The 27,918-nt window shown below is 36.4% G+C and overlaps 2 protein-coding genes and 1 long non-coding RNA gene across 6 annotated transcripts in view; 2 read left to right on the top strand and 1 right to left on the bottom strand.

Annotated features, from left to right (window-relative positions):
* The first annotated feature begins 1,104 nt into the window (after positions 1 to 1,104).
* Positions 1,105 to 10,320, top strand: LOC123877971 (ADP-ribosylation factor-like protein 13B). 2 transcript variants are annotated; one of them, XM_045924920.1, is made up of 6 exons: positions 1,105 to 1,627; positions 4,607 to 4,703; positions 5,595 to 6,213; positions 7,512 to 7,662; positions 8,761 to 8,907; positions 9,603 to 10,320. In XM_045924920.1, exons 1-6 carry the CDS (start codon positions 1,282 to 1,284, stop codon positions 9,713 to 9,715), a joined length of 1,473 nt encoding a protein of 490 aa, XP_045780876.1. In that variant the 5' UTR covers positions 1,105 to 1,281; the 3' UTR covers positions 9,716 to 10,320. The 2 variants fall into 2 exon arrangements, with proteins under 2 accessions (XP_045780876.1, XP_045780875.1); XM_045924919.1 differs by having other exon boundaries at positions 1,106 to 1,627; positions 4,607 to 4,706; positions 5,598 to 6,213.
* A 5,001-nt stretch (positions 10,321 to 15,321) lies between these two features.
* LOC123878038 lies at positions 15,322 to 16,889 on the top strand. The gene is made up of 2 exons (XR_006798729.1): positions 15,322 to 16,679; positions 16,828 to 16,889. It is a non-coding gene; the product is annotated as an uncharacterized LOC123878038 (long non-coding RNA).
* A 4,385-nt stretch (positions 16,890 to 21,274) lies between these two features.
* LOC123878043 (ALK tyrosine kinase receptor) overlaps positions 21,275 to 27,918 on the bottom strand; it is a 35,696-nt gene continuing 29,052 nt past the window's right edge. For 2 of the 3 annotated variants that reach the window (XM_045925063.1, XM_045925064.1), the window contains exons 25-29: positions 27,731 to 27,789; positions 25,625 to 25,719; positions 25,223 to 25,346; positions 24,628 to 24,778; positions 21,275 to 24,070 (exon numbers count right to left, since the gene is read on the bottom strand). In XM_045925063.1, coding sequence (XP_045781019.1) covers positions 23,390 to 24,070; positions 24,628 to 24,778; positions 25,223 to 25,346; positions 25,625 to 25,719; positions 27,731 to 27,789 — 1,110 coding nt within the window. In that variant the 3' untranslated portion in view covers positions 21,275 to 23,389. Of the gene's footprint in view, positions 24,071 to 24,627; positions 24,779 to 25,222; positions 25,347 to 25,624; positions 25,720 to 27,730; positions 27,790 to 27,918 lie in introns of those variants that run through there. The other variant, XR_006798731.1, reaches the window with a different exon arrangement.

Consider the following 27,918-nt stretch of genomic DNA (forward strand, 5'->3'; position numbering starts at 1 on the left):
CTCGTAGGTATAATAACTAAATAACTATACGACGTGCACACGTAGTACGTTCCTACGTAACGTGTAAACACCTTTACTCGGCTGTTTACAAAAGCGTAAAATATTAAATAATAGGAAATAGCAGATGTGCCCTTGAAATAAACCTTCAACAAAATAATGAAAGCATTTATTTCTTTTAAAATTTAACACAAGTTACTAGTACTACCTACTCTACGTATGAGTTTGTACATCTCGAAAACGTGGAGATATCGAGTATCGATATGCTATAAAGTAGAATATCATCATCATCATGATTAACCCATTGCCGCCCCACTACTGAGTACGGGTCTCCTCTCAGAATGAGAAGGGTTTAGGCCACAGTCTGCCACGCTGGCCCAATACGGATTGGCAGACTTCACACACCCTTGAGAACATGGAGAACTCTCAGGCACGCAGGTTTCCTCACGATGTTTTCCTTCACCGTTAAAGCAAGTGATATTTAATTGCTTAAAACGCACATAACTGAAAGTTAGTGGTGCGTGCCCGGGATCGAACCCCCGACCTCCGATTCGGAGGCGGACGTTCTAACCACTAGGCTACCACAGCTTTTACTAGGCTACCACAGCTTTTAGAGTAAAATATATTTAAAGTATATTGGACTAACTACATATCTATGATTGGACCAAGCGTGTTGTTTTAAAGTCGCGCGATTATTAAGTACCTACCACCGACTTTTACAGTTTTTGGGCGTTTGCAGGTGAACTGAAAAATTTTGTTTCCGTCGTGCACTGTGGTTTGGGGCGCTGCACGGTGGCTGATTATATTTTAACGTATTTAAACCCTAAGCTGAGGCGGTCAAGGTCAATTATTATACTTTGTATAGGTTATCAAAAGTTATCAACTGTGTCGAAACTCGAAACTAACTAACTACGCGAATCTTTACTAAGCCTACATTGGTACCTACCTACAAAACGTTTTAAAATTAAAAATAAACTTATCAGTGCATTGTTTTGTTAATAACTTACTATTTTATGCTTTAATCTACTGTATAAACAATATTTTGTGTTGATAAAATTAATTAATATAAGGTATAACTTATCAATATCATAGTTTTAATACTGGCCACATTGGCTCTCAATCGCCATTGGCAACTGTTGTGTCAACAGAAAAAAAAGTTGTGTTTACGAAATCGCGAATGGCGGCGGGTGTAAAATTTGAAGTTTTTCCTAAAAATAGCGATGTGAAAGTGATAATTAATGAAAATTGAGTATTATTTTCTGTTAATTTGTGTTTGTTACAACTATGGGCAACTGTTTCGGATTCCGTCGACGCCATATACGTCGGCATATCGTGTTAATACTGATAGGTTTGGACAACGCCGGAAAAACTAAAACTGTGAATAATTTAGCGGGAGAAAAGGATGATAAGGTGTTACCCACTGTGGGTTTTAAGGCTGTGAATTTAATACACAAGGACACACCTGTGACTATATACGATTTGGGCGGCGGGCCGCATTTTCGTCAGATCTGGCCGCAGTATTACAGCGAGGTTCACGGAGTCATTTTTGTGATTGATTCAAGTGATTTCGCAAGGTTAGAGGAATGCAAATCGGTGTTGGAGGAGGTGTTATCGCACGACAAAATATCTGGTAAGGGCTGTCACTATTTTATTAAGTAAGTAGTCATGTTTTAGGGTTCCGTGAGACGCCTCTAACCTGACGTGGACGGCACCGCTGGGTTTTTTAGTGGGTATGCTATATGAATGCAGCATCAAATGCATTGCCAGTGAGCCCCACATACCCGCTTTTGAGCGGCATGCGTAATTGCATTTTTACCAGCGGAAAAAAAGGGTTCCGTATCTCCAGAGATAAAAAGGAACCCCTCAGTCACGGAGCAACGGATCGACGTGATTTTTTGCATGGATACCTATGATTAAAGACCTCAAAAGGAAAAAAGGAACCCTTATCAAAGGATCACTTTGTTGTCTGTCTGTCTGTCTAGAAACCTAGAGGGTACATCCCGTTGACCTATTATCATGTTTGGCAGGTAGGTAGGTCTCATAGCAAACGTAAAGGGAAAAATCTGATATCGTGAATTTATGGTTAAATCAAAAAAAAAAGGAGGAAAAAAATAATTTACTAAATCACACAGATGGTGCAGTCTGTCATTAACTTGCAGTGTTCTACACAAAAGTATAAGGTATAATCTCGTACGATTGTACGGAACCCTTCGTGTGTGAGTCCGACTCGCACTTGACAGGTTTTTTAATCGCTGGGGACTGCGCCTACGCATCTCCTTCCCCCGGGAGCCAAGCAGCCAGCCAGCCAGCCAGCCAGCTGTGGAGAGTGGGTTTGTCGGACTCAAAGCCTAGACTAAAACCCAGCAGCGCTTCTGCACGGCGCTTGGCGACTGGATCACGAAGTAATAAACCGCGACCCAGCCGGTGACGTCTACCGAGGTGGACCTTCCACCAGGGGCCCACTCACGAGGCCCCTGGCACGACCAAGGCGCACCAACGAAGTGCGTGCCCTGACCCAGGAACCCAACAGGCATCAACTGCCAACCAAGCGCCCGGAACTCCCGCCAGGGCCGCAGTTGGCGATACCGCGCACATCGCCCGCATCCCATCCTTCATCCTTCGCTTCGTCCACTGCCCGCCACGCCCTGTGCTAGTCAGAGGGACACGCGGAGAAACCTCCCGCCCTGTCAGGTCATTAGCCATAGCCAACAATATCCATGTTATGGGGGTGCACCGGTCCAAATACAGCTCTTCCCTTCCGGACGCATCCAAAAGGAACCAGCAGCACCCAGGCACCCTGGGAGGATACCTGGCTGGCACTCCACAAAGTTAAAGACCTGGAGAATGCTATATGCTACTTTCCCTCGGATGACTCCAAAATGGACCAGCAACTCCCAGGCACCCTGGGAGGATACCTGACTGGCACTCCATATAGTTAAAAACCTGGAGCATGCCATACGCTACTTTTTATCCTGGAAAATTAAGAGTTCCTGCAGGATTTTCAAGAACTTGAAGATGCCTGAGCATCTGCTAGTTCTTAATAAAAAATCAGATTTATTATCTATAAATTTTATATTTTTGACCCCCAACCCAAAAAGGGGGGTGTTATGAATTCGACGTGTGTATCTGTGTGTCTGTGTGTTTGTGTAGGTCTGTCTGTTACATAGTAGCTCCTAAACTAATGAACCGATTTTAATTTACTTTTTTATTGTTTTAAAGGTGGCTTGATCGAGAGTGTTCTTAGCTATAATCCAAGAAAATCTGTTCAGCTATTTGAAGATTATCAGCCCTTTTTTAGTTTTTTTATCAGGCCGGCTATTGCTATCAGACTATTAAATATTGGTATCCAGCCAAATTCTAATAGGGAAAATTTTAATAAGGACAAATTTTAATAAAGGGACACACTGGCATTAATGTGTACATACTACATGGTTTGCATTTCAATATAAAAAGTTTAAAAAGCTCGAAATAAAAATTGAATAAAAAATTTGAAAACCCCCCCTAAGCAAGAACCTCTTAAAAGTAAAAAAATAATAAGTAATTGCAAGTAAAATGTATTGGCCCTTTAAGTTTAATATAATTGGTAAAGTTTTTATCCAAGCACTCGTTCCTACCTGCCAAATTTCATGATTCTAGGTCAACGGGAAGTACCCTATAGGTTTCTTGACAGACACGACGGACGGACGGACGGACAGACAGACAGACAGACAACAAAGTGATCCTATAAGGGTTCCTTTTTTCCTTTTGATAAGTGGCAACCCTAGCTAAAGTTATAATATAATTTATAATGCATTATATCACTTAATTAGCAACCCTGGTGGTTACGGTTAAAAGTTCGTATAATTAAATTTCCTTATCAGTACATGCAATGTTACTGATAACGATACCTCTACCTAGCTACCTACTTCACAAAAGATGGGTGTATTGTTTTTTACCAAAGTATTTTAAAACTAGATCATACCTGCGAATTCGGCATCGATTTATTTAAGGTGAACGCACACTTATCCGAGCCGAACGCGTCGAACGAGCTGAACGAAACGAAGTTTAGAATCCTGTATATGAAATCTCGTAAAGCCTCGCACACTTCCGCGTCGAATCGTCCGAATCTGAAGTAGATTTCATATACAGAATTCTAAAATTCGTTTCGTTCGACTCTTTCGACGCGTTCGACTCGGATAAGTGTGCGTTCACCTTTAAACGTCTGTCTCTGTGGAGTGCTCTTGTGTACCTGTTATCAGGTATGTATTATGTAGTATGTATTATCAGGTATTTTGCCTAAAGCAAAAAACCGGGCAAGTGCAAGTCGGACTCGTAAACGAAGGGTTCCGTACCATCTAGGTACAAGAAATAACACCTTTTTTTGTGGTGTAACCACAAAGTCACGGTTTTTGGGATTTTTCCCTTTGCCTGCCTTTCATCAATCTAGGTCAATAGAAAGTACCCTGTAGGTTTTGATCCCTTTGACGGACAGACACGACAGTCATACAGACAGACAGCGAAGTGATCCTAGGCTTTCTTTTTCTCTGGAGATAAACTTTTTCTTATAAAAATACATTATTTCTTGTAATAATGTGTGAATGTTGTTGTTATACTGTGTTTGTGTGTAAAGGTAAACCAGTGCTGGTGCTAGCGAATAAGCAGGACAAGTCTGGTGCCTTGGACGATATCGATGTTGTGGAGAAGCTTAATATTGAGCCGCTGGTCAACCGGTAAGTCATTATTTTGATCTACCTCCGTAATTTATATAAATATATACTAATATATTTGAAAGGCGAAAGTTTGTGTGCGTGTGTGTGTGTGTGTGTGCGTGCGTGCGTGTGTGTGTGCGTGTGTGTGTGTGTGTGTGTGTGTGTGTGTGTGTGTGTATGTGGTGTGTGTGTGGTGTGTGCGTGCGAGTGTGTGCAAGTGTGTACGTGCGAGTGTGTGCAAGTGTGTGCGTATATAAGTACGAGTTTGTGCGCGTGCAAGTGTGTGCGTGTAAGTACGAGTGTGTTCGTGTGAGTGCGAGCGCGTGAGAGTGCATGAGATTGCGTGCGAGTGAGTGCGTGCGAGTGCATGAGATTGCGTGCGAGTGAGTGCGTGCGAGTGCATGAGATTGCGTGCGAGTGAGTGTGTGCGAGTGCGCCCGTGTGTGAGCGAGTGAGTGAGTGAGTGCGAGTGTGTGCGAGCGCGTGCAAATGCGTGCGAGACGGATTTGGCAAAAATTTGGAATGGGGATAGTTATACCCTGGATTAACACATAGGCTACTTTTTATACTGGAAAATCAAAAAATGCCACGGTATTAAAACCTTTATTGTAGGTATCTACGCGAACAAAATCGCGGGCATTGGCTAGTTTAAAACAAAATAAAAAGAATATTAGCCATGTTTATTCTTGTGCTAGGAGTAGTAAGAGTAACCACTGTGGCCGGTGGTATCCGTGACGGATTTTCCTCTCGGGGCAAAAATTCATTATTATTTGAATAAAACTCTTTCTATTTCCTTCTGATAAATAATAATATAATCGTCAAACCTTTTTCCCGTACTGCCACACTGCGTTAGAGGTTTCGTCAAAATTAAGTATATTATCCTTAATTAAAATTATTTAACATACTTTTTAGGTATAGATGCCCTACTCTTGTCGAATCCTACAGCGCTACTCCAGACGTAAACTCGAAAAAGCCAAAAATAGACCCAGGCCTACGAAAAGGCTACCACTGGCTCCTAAACTACATAGTCAAACGCTACGGAGATATAAACTTACGCGTACAGACAGACATACACGCAGAATTGGAACGTCGCAAGCGCATGATGAACCGCGCTTCGAATAGAGCCTCCCAAACCTTTACAGCAGTCAGTGATGATATAGCAACCCAGACCGGTTTCGAAAACCCGAATTACGACATACAGAAAACCAATCCGGAATCTTCGAAAACTTCCGAAGATCTAGACAAAGGTTTGATCCATGTGAAACCGGTCAAGAAGCCTAATAGCTTAGACTCTACTATTACTGTGGAAAGTGTAGAAGATTCGGACCAAACCAGTGGTGCCAAACCGAAACTGTCACCCTTATTCGGTAGAGCAAGTAACACTTCCACCATAGAGACTGTCAGGATAGAGTTAGAACCGAGAAACGAGTTCAGAAAACTGTCGCCTATCGTGAGGAAAAAGAGTGGAGTGATTAATGTCGATTTCAAAAATCGCCCGCAGTCCAGTCCGACTCATGTTAGGAATAAGGTAAGAAAGTAGTTTTACGTATTGTTTACATTAAAAGGTCGTTGACCTTGTACTTGCGTAGTAGGCGAGTAATCCGTTTGTGGCACAAAGTGAGGGGCAACGACAGGGGAGTGTATACGTCCGCGCATTGGTTCTTCAATCTAATGCAGTAGAGCCGAGGAACAAGTTTAGGAAACTCTCGCCGATCGTATGGAAAAAGAGTGGAGTGAATAATATCGATTTAAAAATACGCCCGCAGTCCAGTCCGACTCATGTTAGGAATAAGGTAAGAAAATAGTTTTACATATTGTTTACATTAAAAGGTCGTTGACCTTGTACCTGTGCAGTAGGCGAGTAATCTGTTAGAGGCACAAAGTGAGGGGCAACGACGGGGGAGTGTATACGGCCGCGCATTGGTTCTTCAATCTAATGCAGTAGAGCCGAGGAACGAGTTTATTAAACTCTCGCCGATCGTATGGAAGAAGAGTGGAGTGAATAATATCGATTTAAAAATACGCCCGCAGTCCAGTCCGACTCATGTTAGGAATAAGGTAAGAAAATAGTTTTACATATTGTTTACATTAAACGGTCGTTGACCTTGTACTTGCGCAGTAGGCGAGTAATCCGTTTGTGGCACAAAGTGAGGGGCAACGACGGGGGAGTGTATACGGCCGCGCATTGGTTGTTTAGTCAAATGCAGTAGAATTTGTTTTGTTTTTGTTGATATAGATACAATAAACGATTGTTTCGTGAATTAGTTAAAGATGTATGATTTATCTGGAAGCTCGTACAATTAAAATTATGGCGTTTGACAGCTCAGTACAACCGGTTCCACAGATGATATGCGACCTCTATGGCCGGCCGCTTAGGCGCCACATGTCGGCATAAATAATTGACAGTGTGAATCTCCATGGAAGACGCATGCGGTACATATATATCGTTTCAACGTATAGTTCCTATGGCGTTATGTTGGCTCCCCTATCTGTCCAAGTCATTGGCACGATATTTGCATAAGAAGACGCAGATTTTGTTTATTTTCATTTGATTTTCCTGAATGAATGAAATGAAAATCAAATGAGAATTAACAAAATTTGCGTCTTCTCATGCCAATATGGTGCCAATGACCACCCAATTACTTAGACAGACAGGCGAGCCAACATAACGCCATAGGAACTATTCGTTGAAACGATCTATACATATTATGTGCACCTACACCATCCACCACGGTGAAGATTTTCTTACGCTATAACAGAGCGAACGGAATATTTGTATGCCTTTGCCGTTCACTGCTGTAAATATACCTAATATTTTTTGTCTAGCTATCGCAATCCAGCAAGAACTCGTCCATTGAAGAGGAGCCGATGGACAAGACACGAACCTGGGACCCCGCGCGGGATCTGAAGCATCGCGTTCTAGTCAACGATGTTGAGTTGGCGCAAATGCATCGAGAAATCGTCTTGACTGAACGAGGTTAGTGAATATCATCATGATCAACCCATCGCCGGCTAACTACAGAGCACGGATCCCTCTCAGAATGAGAAGGGTTGGTAATCTACCACGCTGGCCGAATGTGGATTGGCAGACTTCAAACATCTTTTAACACTTATCTGGTGGGAGGCTTCGGCCGTGGCTAGTTACCACCCTACCGGCAAAGCCGTGCCGCCAAGCGATTTAGCGTTCCGGTACGATGCTGTGTAGAAACCAAAGGGGTATGGGTTTAATAAAAACTGCCATACCCCTTCCAGGTTAGCCCGTTTCCATCTTAGATTGCATTATCACTTACCACCAGGTGAGACTGCAGGCAAGGGCAGTTTGTATCTGAATCAACCCATCGCCAGCTCATTACAGAGCACGGCGCAGAATGAGAAGGGTTTTGGCCATAATCTACCACGCTGGCCGAGTGCGGATTGGCAGACTTCACACACCTTTTAGCGATAAGCTATTAGATAACTATTTTAGCGATAAGGCCGCCTATTGTACAGCAATCTATTTTGTTGTACATTTTCTAAGTGAATTTAGTGTACGATAAAGAATTATTACTTTTACTTTACTTTACCTTTGAGAATATTATGGAGAACATGCAGGTTTCCTCACGATATTTTCCTTTACTGCTAAAGCAAGTGATATTTAATTACTTAAAACGGACATAACTCTGAAAAGTTAGAGGAGTGTGCCCGGGATCGAACTCCCAACCTCCGATTAGGAGCTGGTGGTCCTAACCACTTATCACATTTAGGTATACAGGGTGATATAGTGAATATACAGGGTGTAGCACTCACATAGTGCTAATATTATACTACTTAAACACAATCCAATACTAAAAACCATTTGCCTTATAATTGTAGTTTTAGTTATTTAGTATTGTTCAATCCCGCAATGTATAGCGTGCAAAACTCGGTGTCAATGCCCCGCCTATGACGCGGCATTGACCCCGCGGCACCTATCTACGCACCGTTCGTTGACCGTTAGTCAGATGTTTTATTTGCAATACATTGCGAACTTTTATTCTGTGCCTATTTTATTTATTTATTTTTGTGGTCACCTAATGAGTAAACCTCTATTCTCTAGATCATACGAGCAAAGCCACGTCATCAGACATAGTGGCCGGCGCGAACACCCTGCCTCAGAGCGTTAGACCGGCATCGGCTTCCCAACTCCTGCGCAGACAGCTCGAGCTATGTCCAACCCCCCACAAGCGACGACTAAGCCTTCGTTGTAAGTATCCATAGTCCATAACTCCATACTAATAGCACAGAGTACCTAAGGATATGATATTACGTAATAGAGGTTCGACACAGCCGACGATGAACAACTAAGTTTTTCAATTTCAATTAATTAAACTTTTAAGGACGAAGGAGTTAGGGCCTTTTTATGAGAGGTCCGTACACAAGATAAAGTTATACACCACTTAAACCCGAATACTACTCGCGAACTGCCGATAGGTAGCCAAAATAGGATTTTCTGTCGCTCAGTGTATCTTAGAATTGTACTATAAGTATTTATATTTATGAACTCAATTTTTTTCCTCTTTAATTTGAAATCCCAAAAATAGCTAAAAAAAAAATTTGGAGTCCCTCACTTTTTTGGATGTAACATCCGTCAGGTAAATTTTTTTCGTATAAAATGTAGCATATAGCACCCGGACCATATAACGAATCGATTGGCACCCCATTTATCAAAATCGGTCCAGTAGTTCACGACCAAATAATATGTTCACTAAATCTCATCATAGATGGCGCTGTCCGTTATTAACTCGCTGTGTAATACAGCTGTTGGAACTATAAATTTTTATTAAACTGGTTTTGAGGCTTGTACGATTTTACGGAACCTTTCAAGTTAGAATCCGACTCGCACTTGACCGGTTTATTTTATTTTAATACATATTTATAATTTAATATTTTTTTTAATAGATATGCAACGGAACAAAACCAGTCCGGAACGCAATACGATGCTCTTATACGAACCCAAAGCGCAACGACATCTCGACAAGGGGGACTTCGAGCAATCTGCCACGATTAATTGATTAAAATGAATTCATGATTAAATAAATGCTGTTATTGTTGATTAAATCTTGATTTATTTTTATAAAATTATTATAGTTCAAAGCGCAAAGACATCTCGGCAACCGAGACTTCGAGCAGTCTGCCACGATTGATTGATTAAAATGATTTCAAGATTAAATAAATGCTGTTATTGTTGATTAAATCTTGATTTATTTTAAAATTATAGTTTAAAGCACAACGCAATCTCGACAACCGAGACTGTGAGCAATCTGCCACTATTAATCAATGGATCATTTCAATTTCAATTTATTCCACATTCTTTGATCATTCTAATTAATTTTGATGGGGTTCAAACTTTGTTGTGATTGGGTAAAAGATGTTTAACTAATTAATCAGTTTGATCAATGGATCATTTAAACCGATTTTGTTGTGAATTATTGCTTAAACATTCTTTGATCTTAATTTTTTAAATAAAAGTTAATTCATGAAACTTTGTTGATTTTGGAAGAGTAATCATTTTAACAAATTAATCGAAACAAAAACGAATGTTTATTGTTACTGTTGATGAAAACGTGTTTTATTATTTGTTAAAAAATATCTCGTTGGAAATTACATAGGTTGTAAATTTTTTTGTAGGGGTATAATACTTCATATAGTCCATACAAAATGACTTCTCACGCGCCATTTTAACTCTATGGGTCAACTGTCATGTCAAAAGTACGGTTCACCTTTAACAGGGCTCTCTCCGTCACTTACTCCATACAATCGTAGTCCCAATTTCATTTGAATATCCATGTCCAACCAAAGTCCATGAAATTTTGCAGACATATTCTAAAAACTAATATCTGTGCCTGTGGTGTTTTAGATTTATCTAAAAATATGTAGTTTTAAAATTACAAAGCTCAAGCTTACAGGCTCAAAGATTTGTATGTGAATTTTTAAAACCGCATAACTTTGAAATCGAATATTTTAACGGAAATCTGGAAACCACAGGCATAGATATTAGTTCCCGGAACGTTTCTACAAAATTCCATTGAGTAGGATTGAGAGATGAGAGACGAGCTACGTTTGTATGGAGCGAGTGACGGAGAGACCCCTAAATCGCACTTTTGACATGATATTTGACACAAAGTTAAAATGGCGCGTGAGAAGACATTTTTTACGCATTATACCTATAACGCGTCCACCATATTGTGACGTCTAAGCTAGAAATACGTATTATATTTTTAACATATTTCCAATGGATTTTTTCTTATAAAATCCATTGAAAATATTAATTGAATTAAAATAATATTATATTTCTAGCTATTCACTTACAACATGGTGGAAATGATTTTCCTTTCCTAGTTTGGACGCGATAAAGCTGATGCCTGGCATGCACTGTAATGTTAGAAACATTAAGCAAGTATCAACAACAACTGTGCAAAAATAAGTCTGCAGCCTTGGGCGAATAACTGTAGCTAGTTTCACAATGATCTCTGTGGAAAACGATAACTTGGTTTTTTTTGTATTCATAACTAAAATATTATACAGGGTGTAGTAAGAACGCTAGCGAAAATTTAGCGCTATTATTATACTAACTAAACAAAATCCAATACCAATTACCATTTGCCTTATACTTGTAGTTTAAGTGATTTAGTATTTTCAAACCCGCAATGTACTCGTAAAAGCGTGCAAAACTCGGGGTCAATGCCCCGCCTACGATGTGCGTTGACCCCGCGGTGCCTATCTACGCAACGTTCGTTGACCTTTAGCGTCAGTCAGTTTTATTCGCAATACATTGCAAAATTTCAAAAATACTGGGATTTTAATTTTTTTTCGCGTTTAATTGCTTCGTTTTTTCTAGCGTTTTAATAACACCCTGTAAGTAGGCTCCATTATTTTTCTAGTTGCTTCATTCGATTGTACTTAACTAAAATAAGTACAACCAGTTAATTAATAATTAATTTCCACTGTGGACATGGTGAAGAGCCTACTTTGGAATGCTTTGTTGAACTTCTGTAAACCAGTAAAAAATATTTTAAACACTTGGATATTATGATCTCTAATGCTGAGATTTATAGAGCGCACTTTGACTTTGCTCAGACTTAAGTTTCAGTTAAAACGAGACAGATTTATGCCAGTTTCATACAATCGTAGTTCCAATTTCATTTGAATATTAAGCAACCAAAGTCCATGAAATTTTGCAGACATATTCTAGAAACTAATATCTATGTCTGTGGTGTTCCAGATTTCTGTTAAAATATTCGGTTTCAAAGTTACGCGGTCTTAAAAATTTTCATACAAATCTTTGAGCCCCTGTAATTTTAAAACTACATATTTTTAGAAAAATCTAAAACACCACAGACACAGATATTAGTTTCTAGAATATGTCTGCAAAATTTCATGGACTTTGGTTGCTTAGTATTCAAATGAAATTGGAACTACGATTGTATGAAACGAGTGACGGAGAGAGCCCCGTTAAGTCTGAGCAAAGTCAAAGTGCGCTCTATAGATTTCAGCCTTAATATTCCAGATAATCTAATTGTGCTATATTTTAACATTTAATAAGATTATAATTATATTTCATGCACAGGGTATATTTACTGTATTTTAATATAATTATTATAAGTACGACAAAAGTACAAGTATTTTAAAGATCATCTACCAACATTAACGTTTTTAATTATTATGGTTAATATTTACGTAATATGCTAAATACATAGAACTAGAAATATAAATTAAAATAATATTATATAATATAATGCTAAATACGTAGAAATATAAATTAAAATTATATTATATAATATAATTATATTATATATTTTTTTTTAAAGCGTATAATTTAAACAAAATCTATAGCTACCCTTAGTACGAGTTGCACATCTCGAAAACATTGATGGGTTTCCGTATTAAAATGTCGGTATAAAATGTACCTTATAGTGCAGGTTTTAAAGTTTAACTTTCTGTACCTGTACTTACTCGATCTCGGATTCTAAAATATAATTATTATTATTACTGCAATTTTTATTTCAATTTTTTTTTTAAATAGTGTAAAATACTTTTGTTGGATATTATATAGTGATTTTTGAGTCCTCATAGATTTATTACTTGCCATACATTAATACTGTTATTTTTTGTTATCGGATTCACCTACCTAGTCAATCTATTGCCGATCTCAGGCCGATTCAGAACCCTTCGATAACATAATTGTCGATCGATTCGGCAAGTTGTCGTTCGATAAAATGTATTTTCAATTCAGAATAACCGAATCGACAGTGAAATTGTCGAAACCGAAACCGAATCGAACAGACGTAGATATCGTTCGATTACGACTATCAAACGCTATTCACAACAACCTAACCGAATAATATTTGTCGAACGTCCGATAATTTTTGATGTTTACTTATCGAAAGCTATAGGGCATTCGATATCTTTTTGTTCACCTAGTTTCGTACCATCGTACAAGAAACAACAGTTTTGAAACTTTGAAATTTAATATTATTTTTTGTTATAGCGGCATGAAATACACATTTTGTGAAAATTTCAACTCTCTACCTATTACGCTTCACGAGATACAGCCCGCTGATAGACAGACGGACAGCGGAGTCTTAGTAATAGGGTCCCGTTGGTGCCCTTCGGGTACAAAACCCTAAAACCAGCGGACAAAAATCACAATACCGAGCTTAAAAAGGCTAGAACCCAGAGCCGTAAAACCAGTTTATAAAAACAAAACCAAACTTGCCATTGATTGACAGACGTAATTGATGTTTGACATTTGTGTTGTATTTACGAGGATAGCTTTAATAAAACTTCACTAGTACATTTCGATGTTTTTCTCTCGAAATCAATAATTTAATAAGCTATCATTTTAAGTAATGACTTAAATTACCTTCAAGATGAATAAAAGCTATTTTTTAATGTTTAACTTGAATTTAAAAACAAGTAAAATTTTGGTAACATAACATACTTTATAAATGCACATGTAATCGCAATGTTTCTTATCGAAAACGGTATCGTAATCGAAATCGAATCGAATCCTTTTCTCGAACGTTCTGAATTGCACGATAAAATTTGTTCGATTCGAGATCGATACCGAATCGAATCGATTCGTTATGTTATCGAAGTGTTCGGAATCGCCCTGCTGGATGGCATTTTATAGTCTGTTATGGTGGAAGCGACGGGTCTGCCCGTGAAATTCAAATATTACTTCATTTTCGCAATTTACAAACTAATACGACAAAGTAGGCTTATGGCACTTTAATTGCGGCAATGGCAGTATCATCCTCACAGGTTTATATAAAAATCTTTAGTTGAAAGGGTCCAGTTTAAGAAATTAGTTCTAGTATCGACTAATTTGTGAGTTATAGTCGAACCAAGTAAAATTTGAACTTCGTGGGCAGACCCGTCGCTTGCCCCTTATAGTACTATTATATTTTATATTCTCTATGGTATAATAATAATACCTCTGGCAAGCCCAGGCATGCCCAGAGGGTCAAGTGGACCAAAATTAATAAGTAAAATACAAATATAGATTAAAAAATTAAAATTCAATTTATATAAAAAAAATAGATTTAGTTTTGTATTTTGTGTACTTAGTAAATAAAAGTGATTCAATTCTAATAAGGGCGTTTTATTTATTAATCCAGGGTTTTCGAGGTCCGTGTTCTAGTTTGAATTAGATTTTGAATATGGTAACCCTACCGGCTATTGAGAGGCACAGACCAGGAGGTGAGAGGTAATGGACTAGTGGATGGACGTCCGTTATTCGGTGGTTCGATCCTCGGCAGGCACTCATCCGATCCGAATCCGTGAAAATACGGACATAAAAACTCGGACCGAATTTGTATATTGCTTACGCACTAATCCGACCTCTGATCCAAATCCAAGCTATTCAGTGGACAAAGATGTCCACTGAATAGCTTGGATTTACATATGGTTGACATATTTACGTCATACGTGCGATTTGTATCCGAGGCATATCCGAGATATGAGACACACGCTGCCTCGTTTTAGCAGTGTCTTAAGTCTGAGCAAAGTCAAAGTACGCTCTATAGATCTCAGCCTAAAGACTCCGCTGTTCGTCCGTCCGTCTTTCTGACAGCGGGTTATATCTCGTGAACCGTAATAGGTACAGAGTTTAAATTTTCACAGAATGTGTTTCTGTTTGCTGCTATTACAACAAAATAATATAGGTGATAAAAATTTCAAAATGCCGCCATTAAAATGAAAGTGTTATTTCTTGTATATGGTACGGAACCTTTCTTGTGAAAGTCCGTACTTGTACAATACGCAAACATAATGCCTTGTTCAGATTGGATTTAATTTGCGCGCACTATATACCTACTTGGAACCGGAAAGTCCTTGAGTGGAGACCGCGTATAAGCAAGCGTAGTGTGGGACGCCCTCCAGCACGATGGACCGACGATATAAAGCGGCTGACGGGAAATGGCCGGATGAGGAAGGCTGAGGACCGGGTGTGGTGGCGCTCTTTAGGGAAGGCCTATGTCCAACAGTGGACGTCCACAGGCTGATGATGATGATGATGATGCCACCTACTTATTTAGCCAATACCGCAGCTCCTTACGGCCAACCAGACGAGTTAAAAGCTAGTGGAATAAATAAAACCACAAATATACATTTATTATTAAGATTTTATTTTAAAGTAGGCGTACCATACATTTTTCTTTTGTTATTAGGTACTTATTTAATTTAATTTATACATTACAATATATCCGTAGCCTATAATTCCAACGATTTACAGAAATAATACTTATGTAAATCTGTCATATTAACGAACGTAGGTACGTTAAAATTGTCGCTCCTGTACACATTGGCCAAAGGGATTCGGCGAGTGTCGGCAAACGAGTAAACGCTGCTTGTTAATTGGGTCAACAATACCCTTTGATGTTAAAGTAGATATATGAAAACCTACAAATTGAAGGTACTTTCAACAATGAAAGAAATTGTAGGCATTAGGATTTCCATCATAAAAAAAGAGACAAGCATTACTTTCCTATTTAAAACTTGGAGGAACTTTTGTAAAGCATGTATTTAAAAAATCTCATTGCAATAAAACAATCATAGTTTTGTATAAATTGTTTAAAAAATAAGCAATATCGATTTTCTCTTTTATTCTGATCTGAAACCTCTGTGCTTACCTATAACTTCCGAAGGGTTACAGGTAAGTTCGTCGTAAATTTTACTTACATACAAAATAAGTATGTTTTATACTTAGTATAATTATCACATTGATGGCCGAATTTTGTCCAAAAATGGGTATTTGTCATTCGGCAAGCTAAATGTTCGCCAAACGATCGCCGAAAGCATTATAGGCCAATGTCTACTGGATTCTTACATAACATGGTACAAAGTTGAAATGATTCACTTTTATTAGAATCTTTACTTGCATTTTATTAGATTTTTTCATATTTCGTTGTTCGCAAACAGTTAGCCTAAGGTTGTATTCCCACGGTGCATGATAGTACGAGCAACGTAACTCAAGTTATTCGAAATGGTAGACGCCTTTGCTGGCGGAGGAGTCTTTTCTCAGCGCGCCTCATACAAACGAAGTTTGATTCTTATTTGAATACGAAATTTTTCAGACAGGCTCTACAAACTTCGTCCCAAATTCGCAATAAATAAAATTGAATTGAATTGAATTCGTCATCATTATGATCAACACATCGCTGGCTCAATACTGAGCACGGGTCTCTTCTCAAAATGTTTGTGGGTTTGGCCATAGTGCAAAATGCTGGCCAAGTACGGATTGGCAGACAGATTAGCACTATAGTCAGCCAATCAGATTCAAGATAATCATAAATTACATCAAAGCTTGGACCTAATAATCGAAATGAAACTTTATTTTTATCAAGCATCGTGGGAAACCACCATAAAGATTCACCGTAATTTTTTTGCCTTTACGGCTCTGGGTTATATATCTGGGTATAAGCCTCACGAAAGAAGTAAAAAAAGAACTCAGAATAACATTTCAAAGTCACTTAAGTTGAAATCTATAGACCGCACTTTGACTTTGCCCAGACTTATTCAGTTAAAACGAGACAGATTTATGCCAGCGGTATAACGCTGTCTCGTTTTAACAGTGTCTTAAGTCTGAGCAAAGTCAAAGTGCGGTCTATAGATTCAGCCTTAGATTTAAAAAAGGAACTTCGCCTTGATTCGCAGCACGTTACTAATAAATCACAACCACATTTCTCATTTTATGAAAAAAATACTTTAGTTTTTTTTTTATTCAATAAAATAATAAGCTAATTTGAGCAACGTTATACATATGGAAGTGACAATAAAACGTTATTCATTAAAAAAAAAAAAAAGTCGCTTTATTTGGCTCACGATTTTATATGTCCAAAACGATTTCACTAGGTACTTACTTACTTTTTTTTAATTAATTACCCTACCAAATCGACCCTAAAAAAAAAAAAAAAAAAGATTCCGACGAATTGAGAATCTCCTCCTTTTTTTGAAGTCGGTTAAAAAAAGGATAATGCGTTAATTTCGATGCGTATTTCTTTCAACCGTACTTTTGAAGTACTTCTAAAACATTATGTTTTAATATTTCCATACTGTACTGCCTACAATAAAAAAAAGACTAGATGGTTCATACCATTAACATGTATTTTGCCCTATTATAATCGTAAAAATTATGATTCATTTAATAAAGGTAATATTAAGGAACCATCCTGAAAGTTTATTTACGATACTTTAAATGTGTTAATTAGGGTTCCGTACCTCAAAAGGAAAAAGGAACCATTATAGGATCACTTCGTTGTCTGTCCGTCCGTCTATCGTATCACTCAAGAAAACCTATAGGGTACTTCGTGTTGACCTAGAATCATAAAGGCAGGTAGGTAGGTCTTATAGCACAAGTAAAGGAAAACATCCGAAAATCATGAATTTGTATATGCACCACAGAAAAAAAATTAAGATGTATTCACAAAAAAAAAAACTAAATCATATATAGATGGCGCTGTGGTCAAATAACTTGCAGTATTCCACACTTCGTGTGCGATCCTGACTCGCACTTGGCCGGTTTTCTTGAATCTACAATCACTATGACTGTATTTGGGTGTTAGTTTTTTGGGCATATAATTTCGGTTTCCATCGAAGTAAAAATAATATAATTTCATTTTATTTTACTCTCACAATCTTCGGCCAATGGCTGAAAGCGATGTGGGTGAGTGTAAAAGGCACTAAGTGTCTTGGTACCGTCTTGGCCACGTAGTGCATTTCTACACTCTGAATGCGCTTTCCGCCACCAACCAATAAAAAAGACATTTTCCATGAGTGTAAATGCACCTTAATACATAAAGCGGAATTTACATTACGTAATTAGTGACACGAAAGTAGTTTCACGACATCAATTGCACGTGTAAACGTCTAGTTTCGTAATGCATGCATGCACGTGTAAACGTCTAATTTCGTAATGCATGCATGCACGTGTAAACGTCTAATTTCGTGATGCATGCATTACGAAATTAGCCGTCTACACATGCAATTGATAATGAAATTAATGTCGTGAAGCTGCTTTCGTGCCACTAATTTTGTAATGTAAATTCCGCTTAATACATTCAAAAGTTATATACATGTACGATGTAATTGCTGCTGTTTGGTTCTTATAACCTAAGGTAGGGTGTCAACCACAGAATTCAGAATAGGAATAGAAGATACAGGAGTAAGAGCTGGTCCTTGCACAGATGTCTAGCGAAACATTAGTGTACGTTATTGTAAAAACAAACGTATTCGCATAGCAATACAGTTAATAATAAAATTAACGTTGCTTTTGATGCTAGAGATATGCGCTTTCATTCCAAAGTGGAACAGCAACTGTGTCGCCAATTTTTAGCAATAATTTGGGAATAAATCAATCTCTGTTATGAGTACCTATGTTGCTAAATAGCGGCGACACGCTGTCCCGGTATTAAAGACATCAGATACCATTTCTATTACCTTATTTAGAATTCTGTGGTAGAAACTGACATTTCTGAAACACACAAATAACGTCATTCTTTCAGCCCCTATAGCACTAAAGATGTGATTATCACATCGCTACAATCGCAATTGTTATGATTGGCTAGATTTATAGTATTCTTGCTGTGATCGTGAATTTTAGCCAATAGTGAGACAGTGTCAGCCAATCACCCATTGCGATCATACCACGTTGCTAAGAGGGCAGGATTCTTTGATGTATTACTATATTTTATATAATATGTTACATTGTTTGGTTTTCTAGTTTCCTATAGTCCACTGGAATCAAACTTTACATTTAAACATATATTTAACACCAGTAGCTCGATTCCGCCCATTCAATGCCCCACCTACGACGCGGCAGTGACTTCAAGTGACCTATTCACGAAACGTTCGTCGACCTCTAGCATCAGTCAGATGTTTTAGTTACACCCTGTATAACTGAAGTACTTTCAAGACAAAACTGAATAAATAGGTATCTTCTAGGCAAGCCCCATGATTATCGTCAAGCGCAAGCTTATTTCCTAATTAAAAAAAATATTCACGTTGCTTTGGATGCTCGAGCATCGGTCAAGAGGAACATCAATGTTTTTTTCGACATGGCATTTTTTACAAAGCTGGAATTGGAAGGTTTGAAAGAACGTAATGCCAACATTCGCACGAGTCAAACTAGTTGTTAGTATTAGTAGGTAACATATTTCAATTGTTGCAGATACATTTATTTTGGATGACAAAAGAAGATTATGGTACCATTAAGTGCATAGGTACGATGAGGAGATGGATATTGAATTTTCTGGTAGCATATGACAGGACAGATGAATTCGGACTCATCTGCTGTTTGCATGAGTCAAAAAAAAATCAAAATATTTTATTCAGTTAGACTTTTACAAGTTCTTTTGAATCGTCAAAAGCATCTACCACTGGTTCGGAATGCCTTTCCTACCGAGAAGAACCAGGAAGAAACTCGGCGGTTGCTCTTCTCAAAGCCCTACCTTTGAGTACCTACTTTTCATCTGTTTCTTTCTGATTTCCCCAGAATAACCAATGCCAGCGTGGTAGGCCGAGGCAACGATGGCATGATGAATTTAAAAAATTTAGTTATGTGACCTGGGGCCTTACTACCACCCCTTAGAGTAATAATGTTTTAATATTGTTTTGACATTTTCATACAAAGATTGTATGAAAATGTCAAAACAATATTGAAACATTATTTCTTTAAGCGATGCCCCTGAAGAGGCACATAATAGGGAATGGTGGAAAAATCGGATTGAGGCCTTTGCCCAGACGTGGGAAGTACAGGCTAATTTAGATTAGATGACAAGAACCCGATGATAGAGGCAACTGGATGAGTTCCAATATACCTTTTTCGTAAAGGCAAATGATAAGATACTCGTGTTTGGACTTAAGTTACAAGTGTATTTTGTTTGCAAAATAAAGCGGAATTTACATTACGAAATAACGACATATATTTCATTATCAATTGCACGTGTAAACGTTTAATTTCGTAATGCATAAGGCACGAGATTAGATGCATTAGGAAATAATTAGACGTGCAATTGATAAAATTAATGAGACTAATGTCGTGCCATTAATTTCTTTATGTAAATTGCGTTTTATTTTCAGTAATTTTTCGTAATACACTAAAAACTTTAACTTATTTTTTTTTATATTTAACTTATTTAATTGCAGATTTACTTATGTTTAATTCCAGAGGTCTATTACAGATATATACATTATTATATATGAGAATGTCTGCTGTAATTAATAATTATTGTAAAACTTCACTGGGAAATAGATATACTTAATATATATAACATAGTATATTGTGTTAGTAATAAATTTATATCTCTATAAAATTATTATAAAATACATAAATTATTATATAATAATAATAATAATAATAATATAATATTTCTATTTTAAACATTTTAAAATTACTAATTTTAAGAGTCGATAGTGTTTCAGAATAGTAAGTTTGATATCAATATATAGAAAAACATGTATAACTTGTGCGCGTTAAAATAATTGAATTTTTATTGAAAAGTTTATTTACGGTAAGTACCTACTTATGTAGAAATAAATAATGAATTACGTTAACTTTTAATTGTATTTTCTACTAAACTAAGTCCGTAGTATTTATCTGACTTTCGTAGATAGGTATAATAATATTTTTACCTAGATCATCTATTTAATCCCTCACCTTGCCATTTCAATTTTAAAAAATTACCTAATAATTTCATAACGTATTTTAATGAATACCCGGACCTTAAATCTTGGATTTAAGGACCTATAAGTTAAATGAAAAATCCGAAGCACTACCAACTCTTGAAACGTAAATTAAGAAAATAGTTTTTATTAAAATATACAAAAGCATTATTTTTATTGTAGGAGCTTTCCAAGTAATCAACAATTATCATAATAATTAGGTAGGTACTTTGAGTTTTGTTGATAAAATATACAGTGGACTCCCGGTAATCCGACAAACGCTTTGCAGGGCAGTGTCGAATTATCGAATTTGTCGGATCATAGAGTACTGCCTCAGACCCCCTATAGTCCGGCTTTTTTTTACAAAACAGTACCTTGTAATCCGACAAATTAAAGATTCTATATAAATACTCTGAAGTACAAATCACAGGTACTTCACTATGTATGTCAAAGTAAATTCAATAACAATACATTTGTCGGATTACAGGGGGTGCCGGATTAGACAGGGGCTGGAATACCGGGGGTCCACTGTATATAGATATAAAAGTATTTGTAACGAAATGATTTTCAAAGTATTCTTTTACTTACTCGTATAGTATTTATGCAGTATTATCATGATAAACATACATACATACATACATAATATAAGACAGGTATTTATAAACAATACAAGAAATAGACAAAAAATGCAATGATAAAATTTCTTCCTTCCCCGATTAAAAAAAAAACATCTCGATACCCTGTCATTTCATGCCTCAACAAAATATACATAAATGCATTACCATATTATGTAAATAACTGGCACTACTCTGATAAAAACGAAACGTAAATCAACCAAACCCTTTTATTTTTTCTTAAATACTATCTTATAATTTAATTAAAGCATTCATATATGTGATTTACACACATTTCCATATAACATATACATAATATATATATTATGTTTAATAAAACTATGTTATATAATATGTCGTATGTATATAATTATTATGTTAGCATTGTTTTAATGTGCCAATTTGATAAATCTATTTTGAAATTCCTATGTGAAACTCTGAGACTTAATTATAGGGCAATCTTTTAATATTCAGACACCAACATTACCATATGCATATTCTACATAATATCTAACTTTAACATAATATAATTATGTTTTTTTATATAAGTACAGAGTGGAAACTGTAGATAAGTGTGCGCAGGATATTTTTCTTAAAAGTAAGAGTTTTTCGAAAAAAGTTGATAAGCGACGTTGTTAGTTGTCAAAAAAGACCATACGACTTTTGACAGATTACACATACTTAGACCTCATTTACACGAGAGCTTTTTTAACGGACGTAAAAAAGCGTTGACGTGTGGACATATACCTACTTGGGAAATGGGAATACCTACATTTGTTCTATTTGGACGCTTTTTTAACGGACGTTAAAAAAAGTCTCGTGTAAATGAGGCCTTAGGATTGATTTCATTAATTTTCACCGTGAAAGTATTTTACATATTTGTTTTTACTAGACGACGTGTTTCAAGTGGAGGTAACATTTTTTGATTATCTATAATGTACTTTTAATAGTGAAAATAATCGCCTACGCATACTTAACATTTCCACGCTATATGTACCTATATAACTAACCAGGGGCGGATTTACATAAAACACTACGTAATTTATTTACAAATATCAAAGCGCGTCTGTCTACCTTGGTTAGTATTGTTATGATGTCTGGACCAAAAATATCTGTAGCTTTTTATAAAAACATTTATCTTAAACTTTAAAAATCATTTTTTATACATTTAATTCGAATTTTATTGGTTGGTTTTTATTTATTGTAATTAAATAAAATTTAATAATATGGTCTATTTTTATTCGAATTCAAATTACGAAAACACTGAAAATAAAAAGCTCTGTTCAGAACTTCAAAGTGCAGCAACAATGTTGCTTTTCGGAAAAAATCCGGAAAATTGATTTTTGATTAAATTACACAGAATTTTATTGGAGTGTAATATTTTACGATTGAAAAAATTGAACTGTTGTTCGATCTTTTCATCTTGCTACGAAAGTGAATCTAAACGTATAAAAATATAAATTAACAACAACTGATTCCGTCGGAATAAATAGATACGTAGAAAAATCTATATTATTATTTATTTAATTATTTATTCATTGTACTAAATTGGCAACAGATTGAGCAAATTGAGCAATCATATAATGAACTATTTATAAATACTAAGCATTAGAAGCCATTTCAAAATTAAACTTTTTTCAAATAACTTAACGAACAATTTACAGATTAAAAATTACAAAATGTCAAACAAACAACGGTTTATAGATAAAGATCACACTCAAAAGTTTTTATTATTCATTTAACCAAATAGGTATTATTATATTATTCGTATATTTATTAATATTAATATTTACATTGTGATTGTTCTAATTTTTTTTTATTAAAAATGAGTCTTTCAAACGGCGACACTACACTGCACCACAACCAACAACTTTTTTTTTAATAAAACGTTCGACTTCGGCCATTTTGTTCTTAACAACTAATTTCTGTTTCACCGTAATCTCCATTGCTAGTTTTGCTACCCTGTTTCATAATTTTTTTACCGTTGCCAACAACGATTTCGGAATACGCGTTATTTTTTTGATTCTTCTGATTGTTAAGAAGATTTTGCGCGTTGCTTCCAGAACTGGACGACGCATTATCACTGTCAGCGTAAGGGACATCTGTCATGGGACCATTGAGTAAGCTCGCGGCTGAATTTGACTGCTTCAATTTCCCTTTTTCTTCTTTCTCAGGCTCTTTTGGGGATTGTAGATCGTGTATGACTGCTTTCTTAGGGTCTATTTGTATCGTTTTCGACTCTGAAAGTTTGTTTGGCGTGACAACATTTATGTATGGGGGTAGAACTTTCATGGTGTTCATCGTGGTCAGATTGACTGATCCGCTATTTTTCTTGAGTGCATTTAGGTTTTGTTCTAGCTGAGCAGCATCTAGACAGAATGGTTTGGCTTTGGGGAGAAGTTTCGGAGGTGGATCTCTGTTATTCCAAGCGTTTATCCGAGGGGGATCTGGGGACGCGATTGGCGCAGTCTTTCTGTCCGGTGCGAGGGTGTTTTTATTCGTTTTGTCTATGATCGTCGTCTCTATTGCCTGCGACAGTATGTTTTCTGGTGGTTTCGGCGATGTTGGTGTTATGCTGATCAGTTTTTCGACCTGTGAGTGAAATAAAAGTATACATAGATTTAAATATGCGATAAAAGCACAGGTCAGTCTAACTGACTAAAGTAGATAGCAATAAAATCAATAAACATTTTTATTTTATGACACGATCATCAAACGTTAAATGTTGACTGTTGACGTAATCTGTGGTCGAAAATAAGTCTCCGCTTCAGTGGCAATGCTCCCTTAGGCAAATAAAGTAGAATAGTTATAACTTTTGACGGCTTCCCTGAAGCAGTGGTAAGCGCTGTGGTCTTATCAGTGGGAGGTCCCGGTTCGATTCCCGGCAATTTCATAATTTCTAAATTGCTGGTCTGGTCAGGTGGGAGGCTTTGGCCGTGGCTAGTTACCACCCTACCGGCAAAGCCGTGCCGCCAAGTGATTTAGTGTTCCGGTAAGACACCGTGAGACACCAAAAGGAGTATGGGTTTAATGAAAACTGCCATACCCCTTCCAGGTTAGCCCGCTTCCACCTTACACTGCATCATCACTTACCTACAGGTGAGATTGCAGTCAAGGGCTAACTTGTATCTGAATCTAAAAAAACTTACAACAGGCCCAGGCTCAATGGTCGACGCGGTGTCGACTATGTTACTGCTCGGTCTGGTCTCGGTGAAAGAAGTCTCCCATATGACCGGTCTGTCGTCCGTCTCAGATGCCGTATCCTCGTCCATCGATGCGCATTCCACAGAGCTTAGCAATCTGTTCGGGGATTTAAATTTCGAATTGTACAAGATATAGATTCGATTTACCGTTATGAGTTATGACATAGTATAATTAAATAAATCTTAAATGTTATTTTTTTAAATAGGGATTGCAAATTAGGGGATGTAGTTCTTAAGTGTGCGCAGTGCCTAAGAGTAATTGACGAAATTTTAAGCGACGATTGATAGCTAATTGCGTCAACTTTAGTTTTATTTTGAAAGCGTTAAAAATGCATAAATTTGATTTTATTTTTCACACTTTTACTAATTACCTATACGTTAGGAGAACGTTAGGATGTTCGTAACATAGACGTTGTCTATTACTGAAGTTCAATACATATCTTGGTTGGTTACCAAAGTTAACCCATATTTTTTTGCATGTATGACATTGGAGTGTAGCCATATTCTTGTGATTTGACGAGTTGTGAGGTGTTAATATTACCTGTCAGTGGAGTTAGACGGCAGAAACGTTGTGTTGTTCCTTGTCTCGGCTGAAACAGTGGAAGCGTCTCGCTTTGCGCTCCCGCCCAGCGATGCCATTGGAATGTTGCCATATTCTTGTGATGCTGCCGAGTATTAGGGTATTTTTTATTATGTTTAACAAAAAATGCTTGGTGAAAATATATGTAGGTATTTGAATTTTATTAGCCTCGCCTGTAAGTTGTACCATAAATAGATTTGATATTTGATAACAAATGAAACATTTTGTATGTTTAATATAATTTAATGTTAGGTTAAATTAGTTTCGGACGATTTTATTTATTTTTTATCTTACAATTGTAAGCATATTCTGTATTCATTACAGTTATAATTTTACGTAAAGAAATGTAAATAAGTAAGTTACCTTTCAGAAGAGGTTGAAATTGTGAATCCACCATTTCTAATTTCTCCTGTGCCGCCGTTAGCGCTTTGCTATGAGGCACCAACGGATCCGTTGAGCTAAAACAAAATTGCGTTATTTTGTGCTCAACTGTACTCAAGCTATTAAACGTTTGTGTATGTTGGACGACCCAAAAATACTTTGTATTACAAAACAATTACAATAATTCTTACAATATTTCTTTACAATATTACTTAATATTACAATATTTCTTTGTGCTTCTGGTACGTCGATTTTTATGAGAATGATTTTATGTTATTTATCTATGTTATTGCGTATGGAATCATATTGTCCGGGATTTATGAATATTTACCCGATTAAAATGATGTCCATAACTTTTTGAGATTTTGACGTGACAACGTCTTATAATTCGATAGAGCCGGCTGCACGCACGAAAAAACATGACTCATGCGGCGTTACCTCGCTCTGAGGCATTCCATGTAAGGCTTGAAGTGCAAGCGAGAGCGCGGAACGAGCGACAAAGAAGCACAATCGGCCTTTGTTGTCACGTTCAACTATCGTCAGTAAACCGATTTTACAGACAACCAATTTTTTTTTTTTAAAGCAAAAATATTTATATTTAAGTGTAAAGTCATATGTACTTGTGAGTCGTGCAACAATGATTTTTTTGCTTTATACCATCTGTTTAAATCTATTTAAATTGTTTTATCAGGGCTTTCTTTTATGTGTATTTCATGTATTTTGATTTTATCAATGTTATTTAGAAGAAAATCGACAGGGTTTGGGCTCGCTATGCATGCTGCTCGTCTTTAGAGTTGTAAAGTTAATTTTGAGAGTATTTCTAAATTTTCCCTTAATTTCGATAAATAGTTCATTGTTTTTTTAACAGGTCTTCTTTACTTATTTAAGATTTAAAGAATTTATAAATTTTAGAAATTCTAAAAAATCACAGCAATCAGAAGTGGGATTAGTCTTCCTAGTTAAAATATAAATCTCATTTCAGTAACGCTTATTATTTTACATTTAAGTACATTAAAACTACATACAATAACTGTCAAAACGTGCGATTTTTCACTGACATTTATGGTTTTACGGGAAAATTTAGTAATAAAACAGTTATCTTTGAAACGGGGGGTTTACTTAGCTTCAATTCAAAGTACCGATCAAGGTTCATTCTCTACCTAGATAGTAGAGTACCTAAATATATATATTTTAAATTATAGTATAGACTAGTAAAGATCCTATTTGACAATTTTTTTCTTTTTTGCTGTAAAGAGAATAAACATTAGGTACTCTGAATTCTTCTTAATTCTAATAATTATGCGAAGGCCAAGCTGCTCTAAGTTCAAATAAAATATTCAAAAAATAAATCAATTTTTCTAAAGGCTTGTTAAGAAATTATTTATTAAAATCTCATCCTTTGCTTATTTTACCATTTATTTCAAAGATAACCAGAATATTTGCTCAATTTTTAGTTACAACATCCAATTGACTTTTTAAAGGGTACACATGAACTTCATTAAGAGTTTTAGTTAAGAAATAAAATGAATGTTAAATAGAATAAGAGACTGGCTGTCATACATATTTTTGTACTATAGTAAATAACTCTGAATATATGAAATATTTTTTCAAATATAGAAGAAATAAGTAGGTATATAGGTACAAAAAATATTTAAAAAGTGTTAATTTCAAAATAAAAATATTTTTTAAGATATCATGGAATTTCTAAAACCCTTTCTTAGTGAACTATGTTACAGTTACATAATAGAATATAAGTATTCGAGTAAATATTTACAAGTGCTTTTGAATCGTCAAAATAACCACAATATAGAGAACGTAAGGCATTATTTTGATGTTTGTAGACCCAGTGGTGGAAGCTGCTCATTGATGTCAAAAAGAAATCTCTTAAGACTGATCATTTTTAACCAACTTCAAAAAAGGAGGAGGTTCTCAATTCATCGGAATCTTTTTTTTAAAATAATATTTACACTTAAATAGAATTAAAAAAAATAGATAGATTTATTTATGGTCAATCATCCCAATCAAACTGCGATGCTAGCACCTCGGGCCAAAAAAAAAAGTGACAGCCAATCTCCGTGAACTCGTTACCTATCGTCAGCCGGCTGGTCCTGGCGCGACAGGGGCACGAGGTAGTCGCCCGCGGAGCGCTGCCAACACAGCGAGGTAAGCCACAGGGAGACCAACATTACAACTTTACACACCACGCATATACAAAGTTTTTTTTTTCAAGAAACATGGTAATGATCATCGTCTTATATAATATACGTACAACTGTA

The sequence above is a fragment of the Maniola jurtina genome, chromosome 25 (genome assembly GCF_905333055.1).
Source record: "Maniola jurtina chromosome 25, ilManJurt1.1, whole genome shotgun sequence".
Taxonomy (NCBI): Eukaryota; Metazoa; Arthropoda; class Insecta; order Lepidoptera; family Nymphalidae; genus Maniola; species Maniola jurtina.

What these genes read in the sequence shown, in the direction of transcription:
- LOC123877971 (XM_045924920.1), top strand. Translation starts at nt 1,282, where the DNA reads ATGGGCAACTGTTTCGGATTCCGTCGACGCCATATACGTCGGCATATC. An exon ending in CGACTCATGTTAGGAATAAG is followed by an intron (nt 6,214 to 7,511) that starts GTAAGAAAGTAG and finishes TTTTTTGTCTAG; the next exon opens with CTATCGCAATCCAGCAAGAA. An exon ending in AATCGTCTTGACTGAACGAG is followed by an intron (nt 7,663 to 8,760) that starts GTTAGTGAATAT and finishes TCTATTCTCTAG; the next exon opens with ATCATACGAGCAAAGCCACG.